At 50.8% G+C, this 13,834-nt stretch overlaps 2 protein-coding genes across 2 annotated transcripts; both read left to right on the top strand.

Moving 5' to 3' along the window:
• The first annotated feature begins 6,838 nt into the window (after positions 1–6,838).
• On the top strand, positions 6,839–8,872 carry LTA (lymphotoxin alpha). Its single transcript, XM_003831597.6, has 4 exons — positions 6,839–6,996; positions 7,282–7,389; positions 7,476–7,581; positions 7,829–8,872. The coding sequence occupies exons 2-4, from the start codon at positions 7,291–7,293 to the stop codon at positions 8,239–8,241; spliced, it is 618 nt and encodes a 205-aa protein (XP_003831645.1). The 5' UTR covers positions 6,839–6,996; positions 7,282–7,290; the 3' UTR covers positions 8,242–8,872.
• Positions 8,873–10,112: 1,240 nt separating this feature from the next.
• TNF (tumor necrosis factor) lies at positions 10,113–12,886 on the top strand. Its single transcript, XM_003831589.4, has 4 exons — positions 10,113–10,475; positions 11,084–11,129; positions 11,317–11,364; positions 11,666–12,886. Exons 1-4 carry the CDS (start codon positions 10,290–10,292, stop codon positions 12,085–12,087), a joined length of 702 nt encoding a protein of 233 aa, XP_003831637.1. The 5' UTR covers positions 10,113–10,289; the 3' UTR covers positions 12,088–12,886.
• Positions 12,887–13,834: the final 948 nt, after the last annotated feature.

Genomic DNA, 13,834 nt, shown 5'->3' on the forward strand with positions numbered 1-13,834 from the left:
TGTGAGGGGAAACAAGTGCCTCAAAGGGGTCTTATAGGGATGCACAAGATAAGTTCCATGGCTTTAAACACCATCCTCATGCTGACCATGCCCAGGTTTCTTTCTCTAGCTTGGACCTTGCCCCTGAAATCCAGATGTGTATCTGCCCAGTGACATCTCTACTTGCATGTCTAATAGACTTAGACTTACCACACCCAAAATAGAATTTTTTAGTTTTTCCATCCATCAGAATCCTGCTTCTCTCCCAGTATCTACATCTCCCACCCATCAATCCATCATCTAGTCCTGTTGTTTCTACCCCTGGAATGTATAATATATCCCAAACTTGTCTACTTCTCTCCATCTCTATGGCTGCCACTATTTTCTCTTTACCATCAATGCCATTGCCACCTGTCTCCTACCAGCCAGCCTAAACACAGGAGCCACAGTGATCTTTTAAAAACAAGTCCAGGCCAGGCGCTTTGGCTATGCCTATAATCCCAGCACTTTGGGAGGCCGAGGTGGGTGGATCACGAGGTCAGGAGCTCAAGACCAGCCTGCCCAACATGATGAAACCCTATCTCTACTAAAAATACCAAAATTAGCCAGGCACGGTGGCGCACGCCTGTAATCCCAGCTACTCGGGGGGCCAAGGCAAGAGAATCACTTGAACCTGGGAGGTGGAAGTTGCAGTGAGCCAAGATCATGCTGTAGCACTCCAACCTGGGCAACAGAGCGAGACGCCATCTCAAAAAAAAAAAAAGTCCAGGCGAGGCTCAGTGGCTCATGCCTGTAATCCCAACACTTTGCGAGGCTAAGGTGCAAGGATTGCCTGAGGCCAAGAGTTGAAGGCTGCAGTGAGCTATGATGGTGCCATTGCACTCCAACCTGGGCAAAAAAGTGAGACTCCATCTCTTAGAAAAAAAAAAACCAGGCCGGGTGCAGTGGCACATGTCTGTAATTCCAGCACTTCGGGAGGCTGAGGCAGGCGGATCACTTGAGGTCAGGGGTTCAAGACCAGCCTGGCCAACATGGTGTACTTTCTATACTAAAAGTACAAAAATTAGCCAGGCATGGTGACATCCACCTATAATCCCAGCTACTTGGGAGACTGACATAGGTGGATCGCTTAAACCTGGGAGGCAGAGGTTGCAGTGAGCCGAGATTGTGCCACTGCACTCCAGCCTGGGTGACAGAGCGATTCTGTCTTAAAAGAAAAAAAAAAAAAAAAGGCTGGGTGCGGTGTCTCACACCTGTAATCCCAGCACTTTGGGAGGCCGACGCAAGTGGATCACCTGAGGTCAGGAGTTCGAGACCAGCCTGGCCAAGATGGTGTACTTTCTCTACTAAAAGTACAAAAATTAGCCAGGCATGGTGGCATGCACCTATAATCCCAGCTACTCAGGAGGCTAAGACAGGAGAATCGTTTGAACCCGGGCAGCAGAGGTTGCAGTGAGCTGAGATTACGCCATTGCACTCCAGCCTGGGCAACAGAGTGAGACTCCGTCTCCAAAAAAAAGAAAAAAAATCCGGGGCCAGTGTGGTGACTCGTGCCTGTAATCCCAAAACTTTGGGAGGCTGGCCCAGCATGGTGGCTCACACCTGTAATCTTAAAACTTTGGGAGGCTGAGGCAGGCAGATCACCTGAGGTCAGGAGTTTGAGATCAGCCTGACTAACATGGTGAAACCCCATCTCTACTAAATACAAAAAATTAGCCGGGAATGGTGGCATGCACCTGTAATCCCAGCTACTTGGGAGGCTGAAGCAGGAGAATCGCATGAACCCAGGAGGCAGAGGTTGCAGTGAGCTGAGATCAGTCATTGCACTCCAGCCTGGGCAACAAGAGCGAACCCGCCTCTCAAACAAACAAAAAAAAACTTTGGGAGGCCAAGATGGGCAGATCACTTGAAACCAGGAGTTCGAGACCAGCCTGAGCAGCATAGACCCTGTCTCAACAAAAATTTTAAAATATTTTTTAAAATTAGCCAGGCACAGTGGCACACACCTGTAGTCCTAGATACTTGGGAAGCTGAGGTGGAAGGATGACTTGAGCCCATGGTTTTGAGGTTGCAGTGGGCTATGATGGTGCCACTGCACTCCAGCCTAGGCCACAGAGCAAGACACCATGTCAAAAGAAAAAAAAAATCCAATCACCTCTGCTCACCTCCCTCTTCTCTCTCTCTCTCCCTCCCCCTCTCTCCCCTGCAACACACACACACACACACACACACACACACACACACACACCACACACACTCTGACGACCTTTAAAGGCTTCCTGTGGCTGGATGAAATCTAGAGGCTTTACCCTTCTTGCATGGCCCTGCATGACCTGGCCCCTGCCCTCCTCTCTGACCTCATCTCCCACCCCCCTCCCAGCCTCTCTCTCTGCTCCAGCCACACTGGCCTTCTGTTTGTCGTCAACACCCCCAGCTTGGTTCCGCCTTCCAGCCTTTGCAGTAGCTGCTCCCTTTACCTGAAATGCTTTGCTCCCAAACTTTTACCTGGTCACTATTTTTTGTCATTTGGGTCTCAGCTCCAGTGCCACCCAAACACTCAAAGAGGATTTTGCTGACTACTGTATTTAAAAGTAGCTCCCTGCCACTCTTACAACATCAGCCTGTCTTATTTTCTCATAGTACCAATTTCTTCTTCAGTTTCTTTCTTTTCCGTCTGGCCTCACTGGAATACAAGCTCCACAGGTGCTGGTACCTTCTCTGATCCCTTTGCCTCCATGTCCCTCCTGCCTTAGGACAATGCCCAGCATGTGTTAGGCACGCAGATACTCACTAAATGGAGGAATGGATGAATAATTCATAAAGCAGGATAAAGTTCAACTTCAGGCTTGTGGCTCAGATTGGACTTACATTTAGAGTCACATTTAAGTTTAGTGTTAGGAGTGGTGGTAAACTGGTTTCAAGATTAGCCCTAGAAACAGGGTTGGGTTGGGGTAGAGGAGAAGTTTTATTTAGGGGGTTATTAATTGGGATGTGTTTAGATTTGAGGTTAGGGTTACAGTTGGGGGTTGAGTTTGAGTTGTGATTTGGGTTGAGGTTAAATTTGGGTTAGGATTGATGTTGGTATTAAATCCCAATTCAGGTTTTGAGGCTAAGTTCAAGTTTGAAGCTAATGTCATTTCAGTCTCATTTGGAGGCTTCAGAGATTTCACTAGTTTCTCCACAAAGACCACTATAAAGACTGTATTTCCCTGAGTCTGGGGCACAAGACTCCAGTCATCAGCTCTCCCACCCAGGGAAAGTCCCAAACCAACTGCTGGCCTGCCCAAGAAAGAAACCAAATTCATATAACCTCCGAAACTGAGATTGAAACCAAGATTGGCCCATCTCAAGGAGCATCCTTCGCATATCTCACATGCACGTGACACTGAGCCTCAGCCCAGTCTTACCCTTCCTTCCTCTGTGTCTCTCATGTCTCCCCATCACCCTTCTTGCCTTCCCTTTTTTGTCTTTCAATGTCCCATTCTTCCTCTTTAATTTAAATTTCTCTCTGTGTCTCACTGTTAATTGCAATACCTTTTTTTGTTTGCTTGTTTTGTTTTGTTTTGTTTTTTGGTTTGTTTGTTTGTTTGAAATGGAGTCTCACTTTGTTGCCCAGGCTGGAGGGCAGTGGCACGATCTCGGCTCACTGCAACCTCCGCCTCCTGGGTTCAAGCAGTTCTCCTGCCTCAGCTTCCCTAGTAGCTAGGATTACAGGCGCGTGCCACCATGCTCGGCTAATTTTTTGTATTTTTAGCAGTGATGGAGTTTCACCGTATTAGCCAGGATTGTCTCTATCTCCTGACCTTGTGATCTGCTCGCCTCAGCCTCCCAAAGTGCTGGGATGACAGGCATGTGCCACTGCTCCTGGCCTTGTAATAACATTTTATATTTTAATATAGCTCAGCTGGGGTCCCAGTCCATCAGCTCATACCATTAGAGAAGCAGAAAGAGACAACAGGAAGCAAAAAGGACCCTGAGAGAAAGGGCAACACAGAGAAAAAGAAAGGAGCAGGGGCTAAAAGGGAAACCCACACTGACACAAGAGATAATAAGGTTAAAAGAATGAGAAGAAGGTTGGGCGCAGTGGCTCACGCCCATAATCCCAGCACTTTGGGAGGCCAAGGCTGGTGGATCACCTGTGGTCAGGAATTCAAGACCAACCTGGCCAACATGGTGAGACCCCATCTCTACTAAAAATACAAAAAAAAATTTGGCGGGCTTGATGGCGTGTGCCTGTAATCCCAGCTACTCGGGAGGCTGAGGCAGGAGAATAGCTTGAACCTGGGAGGCAGAGGTTGCAGTGAGCCAAGATCGTGCCACTGCACTCCAGCCTGTGCGACAGTGAAAAACTGTCTCAAAAAAAAAAAAAGGAAAAGGAAAAGAAATTTTCTGACCTACCTCATCTGATAGTAGGTTATAAGACCCTCATTCCAGAAGAGATTCTGCCCTATACCTGGGAGGAAGGAATGCTGTACAGAGAGACCAAGAAGAATATGGCCAGGCCTTGCTGGGATCCCCCCAGTCCCAGTCTATGACCATTAGATGATACTCCTTTTGTTCAATTACATTTCTGCACAGCTGTTCATTCTTCATCAAATCTAAGCATAAAAATAGTTTTCCCCTGGGTCCTTGGGTCTTCATGTCTGAAGGCTCCCATGTCACCTAAAACTTTGATTAAATAAATGTATTATGCTTTTCTCTTGTTAATCTGTCTTTTATTATAGGAGTATTGGCCATAACCCTTATGATGGGTCAGGAAGGGATCACCTCTTTCTGCCCCTACAGAAATAATAGCTAAGACTAGTAAAGCATAAAAGGCAAAGGGGCAGGTCCTCAAGTAGAGAAGGAGAACAGGAGAAATAGCTCATACACACCCAGAATGTTACTTACATGTCCCTCCATGTTACACCAAGACCCCTCAGGGACCTTGTGCCTGGGGAGAGAAGTGGTCTGCCCCATGCAACAGTGGGCTTTACCCCGGGTCACCACCAGCCCCAGCTCCAACCCCTCTAACACTCTCCAAGTAAAATCACATCAGTAGCAGTAATAATATTTGAGGTGACAAGTTGGTATTATCTCAAACTTAGGAAAAGTGAATAAAGTCATCTTTAGAAACTGCTTTTTTTAAACCTTGTAACTTGCAAGCTAAGTGAAAATGGGCTCATGTATGAGAATGTTCGTGTTAGACATTTTTTGTGTTAGACAAAAACTAGAAACCAAATCCCCATCAACAGAATATATTAGAATATATTGATACAATAGAATATTACATCATAATTTTTTTAAAAAACATTACTGATACATACAACCACGTGTATGAATCTCACAAACATAATGCTGACTGAAAGAAGTCAAACAGAAATGAGTACATTCTGTGTGATTTCATTTATATGATGCCCCAAACCAGGAGGAAATAATCTATGGTGATAAAAGTGAGAGAGTGGTTGGTTATCTTTGGAGGGTATCAGCAGGGAGGGGGCATGAGGGAACCTGCTGGGGACCTGAAAATACGTGGAGCTGGGTGGTGGCTACATACAGATGGAAAAATTCATCAGCTGTACACTTAAGAGGTGTCCACCTCATACCTAAGTTACATATCAATAAAAAGGAAAAAATTTTGGAAACTTTTTTTTTTTTTTTTTTTGAGACAGAGTCTTGCTCTGTCCCCCAGGCTGGAATACAGTAGTGCGATCTTGACTCACTGCAGCCTCCGCCTCCCAGGTTCAAATAATTCTCCAGCCTCAGCCTCCCGAGTAGCTGGGACTGCAGATGCGCACCAGCACGCCTGGCTAATTTTTGTATTTATTATAGAGATGGGGTTTCACCATGTTGGCCAGCTGGTCTCAAACGCCTGACCTCAAGTAATCCGCCCTCCTCAGACTCCCAAAGTGCCAGGATTACAGGTGTGAGCCACTGCACCGGGCCTGGGACAATTTTAAAATAATGTATTGGCTCTGCAAATGCAGCTTCAGAACAAGTCCCTTAGCTGTCCCCACCCCACCCTAAGTCACCACCCTTAAGCCTCACCCATGTGGAATTCTGAAACTTCCTTTGTAGAAAACTTTGGAAGGTGTCTGCCACATTGATCCTGGAATGTGTGTTTATTTGGGGTTATATAAATCTGTTCTGTGGAAGCCACCTGAAGTCAGGAAGAGATGGAGGGCATCCTTCAGGAGTGAGATGAGATGAGACCTCATCATACTTGACTGTCCAGCATCATCTCTGAGTAAGGGGACCAAAAAATTTATCTTCCAAACTAGGACACTTTCAAGAGTGGAAGGGGTATCCATTAATATTTTCACCTGGACAAGAGGCAAACACCAGAATGTCCCCGATGAAGGGGATATATAATGGACCTTCTTGATGTGAAACCTGCCAGATGGGCTGGAAAGTCCATATACTGGGACAAGTATGATTTGAGTTGTTTGGGACAAGGACAGGGGTACAAGAGAAGAAAATGGGCAAAGAGAGAAGCCTGTACTCAGCCAAGGGTGCAGAGATGTTATATATGATTGCTCTTCAGGGAACCGGGCCTCCAGCTCACACCCCAGCTGCTCAACCGCCTCCTCTCTGAATTGACTGTCCCTTCTTTGGAACTCTAGGCCTGACCCCACTCCCTGGCCCTCCCAGCCCACGATTCCCCTGACCCGACTCCCTTTCCCAGAACTCAGTCGCCTGAACCCCCAGCCTGTGGTTCTCTCCTAGGCCTCAGCCTTTCCTGCCTTTGACTGAAACAGCAGTATCTTCTAAGCCCTGGGGGCTTCCCCGGGCCCCAGCCCCGACCTAGAACCCGCCCGCCGCCTGCCACGCTGCCACTGCCGCTTCCTCTATAAAGGGACCTGAGCGTCCGGGCCCAGGGGCTCTGCACAGCAGGTGAGGCTCTCCTGCCCCATCTCCTTGGGCTGCCCGTGCTTCGTGCTTTGGACTACCGCCCCGCAGTGTCCTGCCCTCTGCCTGGGCCTCGGTCCCTCCTGCACCTGCTGCCTGGATCCCCGGCCTGCCTGGGCCTGGGCCTTGGTGGGTTTGGTTTTGGTTTCCTTCTCTGTCTCTGACTCTCCATCTGTCAGTCTCATTGTCTCTGTCACACATTCTCTGTTTCTGCCATGATTCCTCTCTGTTCCCTTCCTGTCTCTCTCTGTCTCCCTCTGCTCACCTTGGGGTTTCTCTGACTGCATCTTGTCCCCTTCTCTGTCGATCTCTCTCTCGGGGGTCGGGGGGTGCTGTCTCCCAGGGCGGGAGGTCTGTCTTCCGCCGCGTGCCCCGCCCCGCTCACTGTCTCTCTCTCTCTCTCTCTCCCTGCAGGTTCTCCCCATGACACCACCTGAACGTCTCTTCCTCCCAAGGGTGCGTGGCACCACCCTACACCTCCTCCTTCTGGGGCTGCTGCTGGTTCTGCTGCCTGGGGCCCAGGTGAGGCAGCAGGAGAATGGGGGCTGCTGGGGTGGCTCAGCCAAACCTTGAGCCCTAGAGCCCCCCTCAACTCTGTTCTCCCCTAGGGGCTCCCTGGTGTTGGCCTCACACCTTCAGCTGCCCAGACTGCCCGTCAGCACCCCAAGATGCATCTTGCCCACAGCACCCTCAAACCTGCTGCTCACCTCATTGGTAAACATCCACCTGACCTCCCAGACATGTCCCCACCAGCTCTCCTCCTACCCCTGCCTCAGGAACCCAAGCATCCACCCCTCTCCCCCAACTTCCCCCACGCTAAAAAAAACAGAGGGAGCCCACTCCTATGCCTCCCCCTGCCATCCCCCAGGAACTCAATTGTTCAGTGCCCACTTCCTCAGGGATTGAGACCTCTGATCCAGAGCCCTGATCTCCCACCCCCATCCCCTATGGCTCTTCCTAGGAGACCCCAGCAAGCAGAACTCACTGCTCTGGAGAGCAAACACGGACCGTGCCTTCCTCCAGGATGGTTTCTCCTTGAGCAACAATTCTCTCCTGGTCCCCACCAGTGGCATCTACTTCGTCTACTCCCAGGTGGTCTTCTCTGGGAAAGCCTACTCTCCCAAGGCCACCTCCTCCCCACTCTACCTGGCCCATGAGGTCCAGCTCTTCTCCTCCCAGTACCCCTTCCACGTGCCTCTCCTCAGCTCCCAGAAGATGGTGTATCCAGGGCTGCAGGAACCCTGGCTGCACTCGATGTACCATGGGGCTGCGTTCCAGCTCACCCAGGGAGACCAGCTATCCACCCACACAGATGGCATCCCCCACCTAGTCCTCAGCCCTAGTACTGTCTTCTTTGGAGCCTTCGCTCTGTAGAACTTGGAAAAATCCAGAAAGAAAAAATAATTGATTTCAAGACCTTCTCCCCATTCTGCCTCCATTCTGACCATTTCAGGGGTCGTCACCACCTCTCCTTTGGCCATTCCAACAGCTCAAGTCTTCCCTGATCAAGTCACCGGAGCTTTCAAAGAAGGAATTCTAGGCATCCCAGGGGACCACACCTCCCTGAACCATCCCTGATGTCTGTCTGGCTGAGGATTTCAAGCCTGCCTAGGAATTCCCAGCCCAAAGCTGTTGGTCTGTCCCACCAGCTAGGTGGGGCCTAGATCCACACACAGAGGAAGAGCAGGCACATGGAGGAGCTTGGGGGATGACTAGAGGCAGGGAGGGGACTATTTATGAAGGCAAAAAAATTAAATTATTTATTTATGGAGGATGGAGAGAGGGGAATAATAGAAGAACATCCAAGGAGAAACAGAGACAGGCCCAAGAGATGAAGAGTGAGAGGGCATGCGCACAAGGCTGACCAAGAGAGAAAGAAGTAGGCATGAGGGATCACAGGGCCCCAGAAGGCAGGGAAAGGCTCTGAAAGCCAGCTGCCGACCAGAGCCCCACACGGAGGCATCTGCACCCTCGATGAAGCCCAATAAACCTCTTTTCTCTGAAATGCTGTCTGCTTGTGTGTGTGTGTCTGGGAGTGAGAACTTCCCAGTCTATCTAAGGAATGGAGGGAGGGACAGAGGGCTCAAAGGGAGCAAGAGCTGTGGGGAGAACAAAAGGATAAGGGCTCAGAGAGCTTCAGGGATATGTGATGGACTCACCAGGTGAGGCCGCCAGACTGCTGCAGGGGAAGCAAAGGAGAAGCTGAGAAGAAGAAGGAAAAGTCAGGGTCTGGAGGGGCGGGGGTCAGGGAGCTCCTGGGAGATATGGCCACATGTAGCGGCTCTGAGGAATGGGTTACAGGAGACCTCTGGGGAGATGTGACCACAGCAATGGGTAGGAGAATGTCCAGGGCTATGGAAGTCGAGTATGGGGACCCCCCCTTAACGAAGACAGGGCCATGTAGAGGGCCCCAGGGAGTGAAAGAGCCTCCAGGACCTCCAGGTATGGAATACAGGGGACGTTTAAGAAGATATGGCCACACACTGGGGCCCTGAGAAGTGAGAGCTTCATGAAAAAAATCAGGGACCCCAGAGTTCCTTGGAAGCCAAGACTGAAACCAGCATTATGAGTCTCCGGGTCAGAATGAAAGAAGAAGGCCTGCCCCAGTGGGGTCTGTGAATTCCCGGGGGTGATTTCACTCCCCGGGGCTGTCCCAGGCTTGTCCCTGCTACCCCCACCCAGCCTTTCCTGAGGCCTCAAGCCTGCCACCAAGCCCCCAGCTCCTTCTCCCCGCAGGGACCCAAACACAGGCCTCAGGACTCAACACAGCTTTTCCCTCCAACCCCGTTTTCTCTCCCTCAAGGACTCAGCTTTCTGAAGCCCCTCCCAGTTCTAGTTCTATCTTTTTCCTGCATCCTGTCTGGAAGTTAGAAGGAAACAGACCACAGACCTGGTCCCCAAAAGAAATGGAGGCAATAGGTTTTGAGGGGCATGGGGACGGGGTTCAGCCTCCAGGGTCCTACACACAAATCAGTCAGTGGCCCAGAAGACCCCCCTCGGAATCGGAGCAGGGAGGATGGGGAGTGTGAGGGGTATCCTTGATGCTTGTGTGTCCCCAACTTTCCAAATCCCCGCCCCCGCGATGGAGAAGAAACCGAGACAGAAGGTGCAGGGCCCACTACCGCTTCCTCCAGATGAGCTCATGGGTTTCTCCACCAAGGAAGTTTTCCGCTGGTTGAATGATTCTTTCCCCGCCCTCCTCTCGCCCCAGGGACATATAAAGGCAGTTGTTTGCACACCCAGCCAGCAGACGCTCCCTCAGCAAGGACAGCAGAGGACCAGCTAAGAGGGAGAGAAGCAACTACAGACCCCCCCTGAAAACAACCCTCAGACGCCACATCCCCTGACAAGCTGCCAGGCAGGTTCTCTTCCTCTCACATACTGACCCACGGCTCCACCCTCTCTCCCCTGGAAAGGACACCATGAGCACTGAAAGCATGATCCGGGACGTGGAGCTGGCCGAGGAGGCGCTCCCCAAGAAGACAGGGGGGCCCCAGGGCTCCAGGCGGTGCTTGTTCCTCAGCCTCTTCTCCTTCCTGATCGTGGCAGGCGCCACCACGCTCTTCTGCCTGCTGCACTTTGGAGTGATCGGCCCCCAGAGGGAAGAGGTGAGTGCCTGGCCAGCCTTCATCCACTCTCCCACCCAAGGGGAAATGGAGACGCAAGAGAGGGAGAGAGATGGGATGGGTGAAAGATGTGCGCTGATAGGGAGGGATGGAGAGAAAAAAACGTGGAGAAAGATGGGGATGCAGAAAGAGATGTGGCAAGAGATGGGGAAGAGAGAGAGAGAAAGATGGAGAGACAGGATGTCTGGCACATGGAAGGTGCTCACTAAGTGTGTATGGAGTGAACGAATGAATGAATGAATGAACAAGCAGATATATAAATAAGATATGGAGACAGATGTGGGGTGTGAGAAGAGAGATGGGGGAAGAAACAAGTGATATGAATAAAGATGGTGAGACAGAAAGAGAGCGGGAAATATGACAGCTAAGGAGAGAGATGGGGGAGATAAGGAGAGAAGAAGATACGGTGTCTGCCACACAGAAGACACTCAGGGAAAGAGTCGTTGAATGCCTGGAAGGTGAATACACAGATGAATGGAGAGAGAAAACCAGACACCTCAGGGCTAAGAGCGCAGGCCAGACAGGCAGCCAGCTGTTCCTCCTTTAAGGGTGACTCCCTCGATGTTAACCATTCTCCTTCTCCCCAACAGTTCCCCAGGGACCTCTCTCTAATCAGCCCTCTGGCCCAGGCAGTCAGTAAGTGTCTCCAAACCTCTTTCCTAATTCTGGGTTTGGGTTTGGGGGTAGGGTTAGTACCGGTATGGAAGCAGTGGGGGAAATTTAAAGTTTTGGTCTTGGGGGAGGATGGATGGAGGTGAAAGTAGGGGGGTATTTTCTAGGAAATTTAAGGGTCTCAGCTTTTTCTTTTCTCTCTCCTCTTCAGGATCATCTTCTCGAACCCCGAGTGACAAGCCTGTAGCCCATGTTGTAGGTAAGAGCTCTGAGGATGTGTCTTGGAACTTGGAGGGCTAGGATTTGGGGGTTGAAGCCCGGCTGATGGTAGGCAGAACTTGGAGACAATGTGAGAAGGACTCGCTGAGCTCAAGGGAAGGGTGGAGGAACAGCACAGGCCTTAGGGGGATACTCAGAACGTCATGGCCAGGTGGGATGTGGGATGACAGACAGAGAGGACAGGAACCGGATGTGGGGTGGGCAGAGCTCGAGGGCCAGGATGTGGAGAGTGAACCGACATGGCCACACTGACTCTCCTCTCCCTCTCTCCCTCCCTCCAGCAAACCCTCAAGCTGAGGGGCAGCTCCAGTGGCTGAACCGCCGGGCCAATGCCCTCCTGGCCAATGGCGTGGAGCTGAGAGATAACCAGCTGGTGGTGCCATCAGAGGGCCTGTACCTCATCTACTCCCAGGTCCTCTTCAAGGGCCAAGGCTGCCCCTCCACCCATGTGCTCCTCACCCACACCATCAGCCGCATCGCCGTCTCCTACCAGACCAAGGTCAACCTCCTCTCTGCCATCAAGAGCCCCTGCCAGAGGGAGACCCCAGAGGGGGCTGAGGCCAAGCCCTGGTATGAGCCCATCTATCTGGGAGGGGTCTTCCAGCTGGAGAAGGGTGACCGACTCAGCGCTGAGATCAATCGGCCCGACTATCTCGACTTTGCCGAGTCTGGGCAGGTCTACTTTGGGATCATTGCCCTGTGAGGAGGACGAACATCCAACCTTCCCAAACGCCTCCCCTGCCCCAATCCCTTTATTACCCCCTCCTTCAGACACCCTCAACCTCTTCTGGCTCAAAAAGAGAATTGGGGGCTTAGGGTCGGAACCCAAGCTTAGAACTTTAAGCAACAACACCACCACTTCGAAACCTGGGATTCAGGAATGTGTGGCCTGCACAGTGAAGTGCTGGCAACCACTAAGAATTCAAACTGGGGCCTCCAGAACTCACTGGGGCCTACAGCTTTGATCCCTGACATCTGGAATCTGGAGACCAGGGAGCCTTTGATTCTGGCCAGAATGCTGCAGGACTTGAGAAGACCTCACCTAGAAATTGACACAAGTGGACCTTAGGCCTTCCTCTCTCCAGATGTTTCCAGACTTCCTTGAGACACGGAGCCCAGCCCTCCCCATGGAGCCAGCTCCCTCTATTTATGTTTGCACTTGTGATTATTTATTATTTATTTATTATTTATTTATTTACAGATGAATGTATTTATTTGGGAGGTCGGGGTATCCTGGGGGACCCAATGTAGGAGCTGCCTTGGCTCAGACATGTTTTCTGTGAAAACGGAGCTGAACAATAGGCTGTTCCCATGTAGCCCCCTGGCCTCTGTGCCTTCTTTTGATTATGTTTTTTAAAATATTTATCTGATTAAGTTGTCTAAACAATGCTGATTTGGTGACCAACTGTCACTCATTGCTGAGCCTCTGCTCCCCAGGGGAGTTGTGTCTGTAATCGCCCTACTATTCAGTGGCGAGAAATAAAGTTTGCTTAGAAAAGAAACATGGTCTCCTTCTTGGAATTAATTCTGCATCTGCTTCTTCTTGTGGGTGGGAAGAAGCTCCCTAAGTCCTCTCTCCACAGGCTTTAAGATCCCTCGGACCCAGTCCCATCCTTAGACTCCTAGGGCCCTGGAGACCCTACATAAACAAAGCCCAACAGAATATTCCCCATCCCCCAGGAAACAAGAGCCTGAACCTAATTACCTCTCCCTCAGGGCATGGGAATTTCCAACTCTGGGAATTCCAATCCTTGCTGGGAAAATCCTGCAGCTCAGGTGAGATTTCCGGCTGTTGCAGCTGGCCAGCAGTCCGGAGAGAGCTGGAGAGGAGCCGCATTCTCAGGTACCTGAATCACACAGCCAAGGGACTTCCAGAGATTCGGGTGTCTAGGCTTCAAATCACCCTGTCCTAACTCTGCAACCTGAACCAGCCACTTAACCTATCTATCCAATGGGGATAGGAATGTCCACCACACATAGGGCATGTGAGAGAAGGCCTGACCTCCATCAGAGGACCTCACTCAGCCCTTGGCACAGTGGGCACTTAGTGAATTCTGGCTTCCTTCAACCAGTTTCCACCTGTTCTATCCCCTTCCATTCTCTCAGTGGGTGAAATCGAAGAGACTGAGGACCATAAAGAACAAGGAACCGAACTGCCGGACGTGGTGGCATGCACCTGTAATCCTACCACTTTGCAAGGCCAAGGTGAGAGGATCGCTTGAACCCAGGAGTTCCAGAGCAACCTGGGCAACATAGTGAGATCCTGTCTCTATTTTTTAAAAAAGAATGAAACATAGGAATAAGATGTGGGTGAAGGACTCACATGCCGGCTTGGTCCCACTGGTCTTTGTGTGAAGGAGGGGAGAGGTGAGAGGTGGGTAATCTGGAAAGAGAAAAGCACCCCCTCCCTGGATGAAGGCTCTTCTGGAGAGAGTCAAAGACAAATAAGG

This window comes from Pan paniscus, chromosome 5, assembly GCF_029289425.2.
Source record: "Pan paniscus chromosome 5, NHGRI_mPanPan1-v2.0_pri, whole genome shotgun sequence".
NCBI lineage: Eukaryota > Metazoa > Chordata > Mammalia > Primates > Hominidae > Pan > Pan paniscus.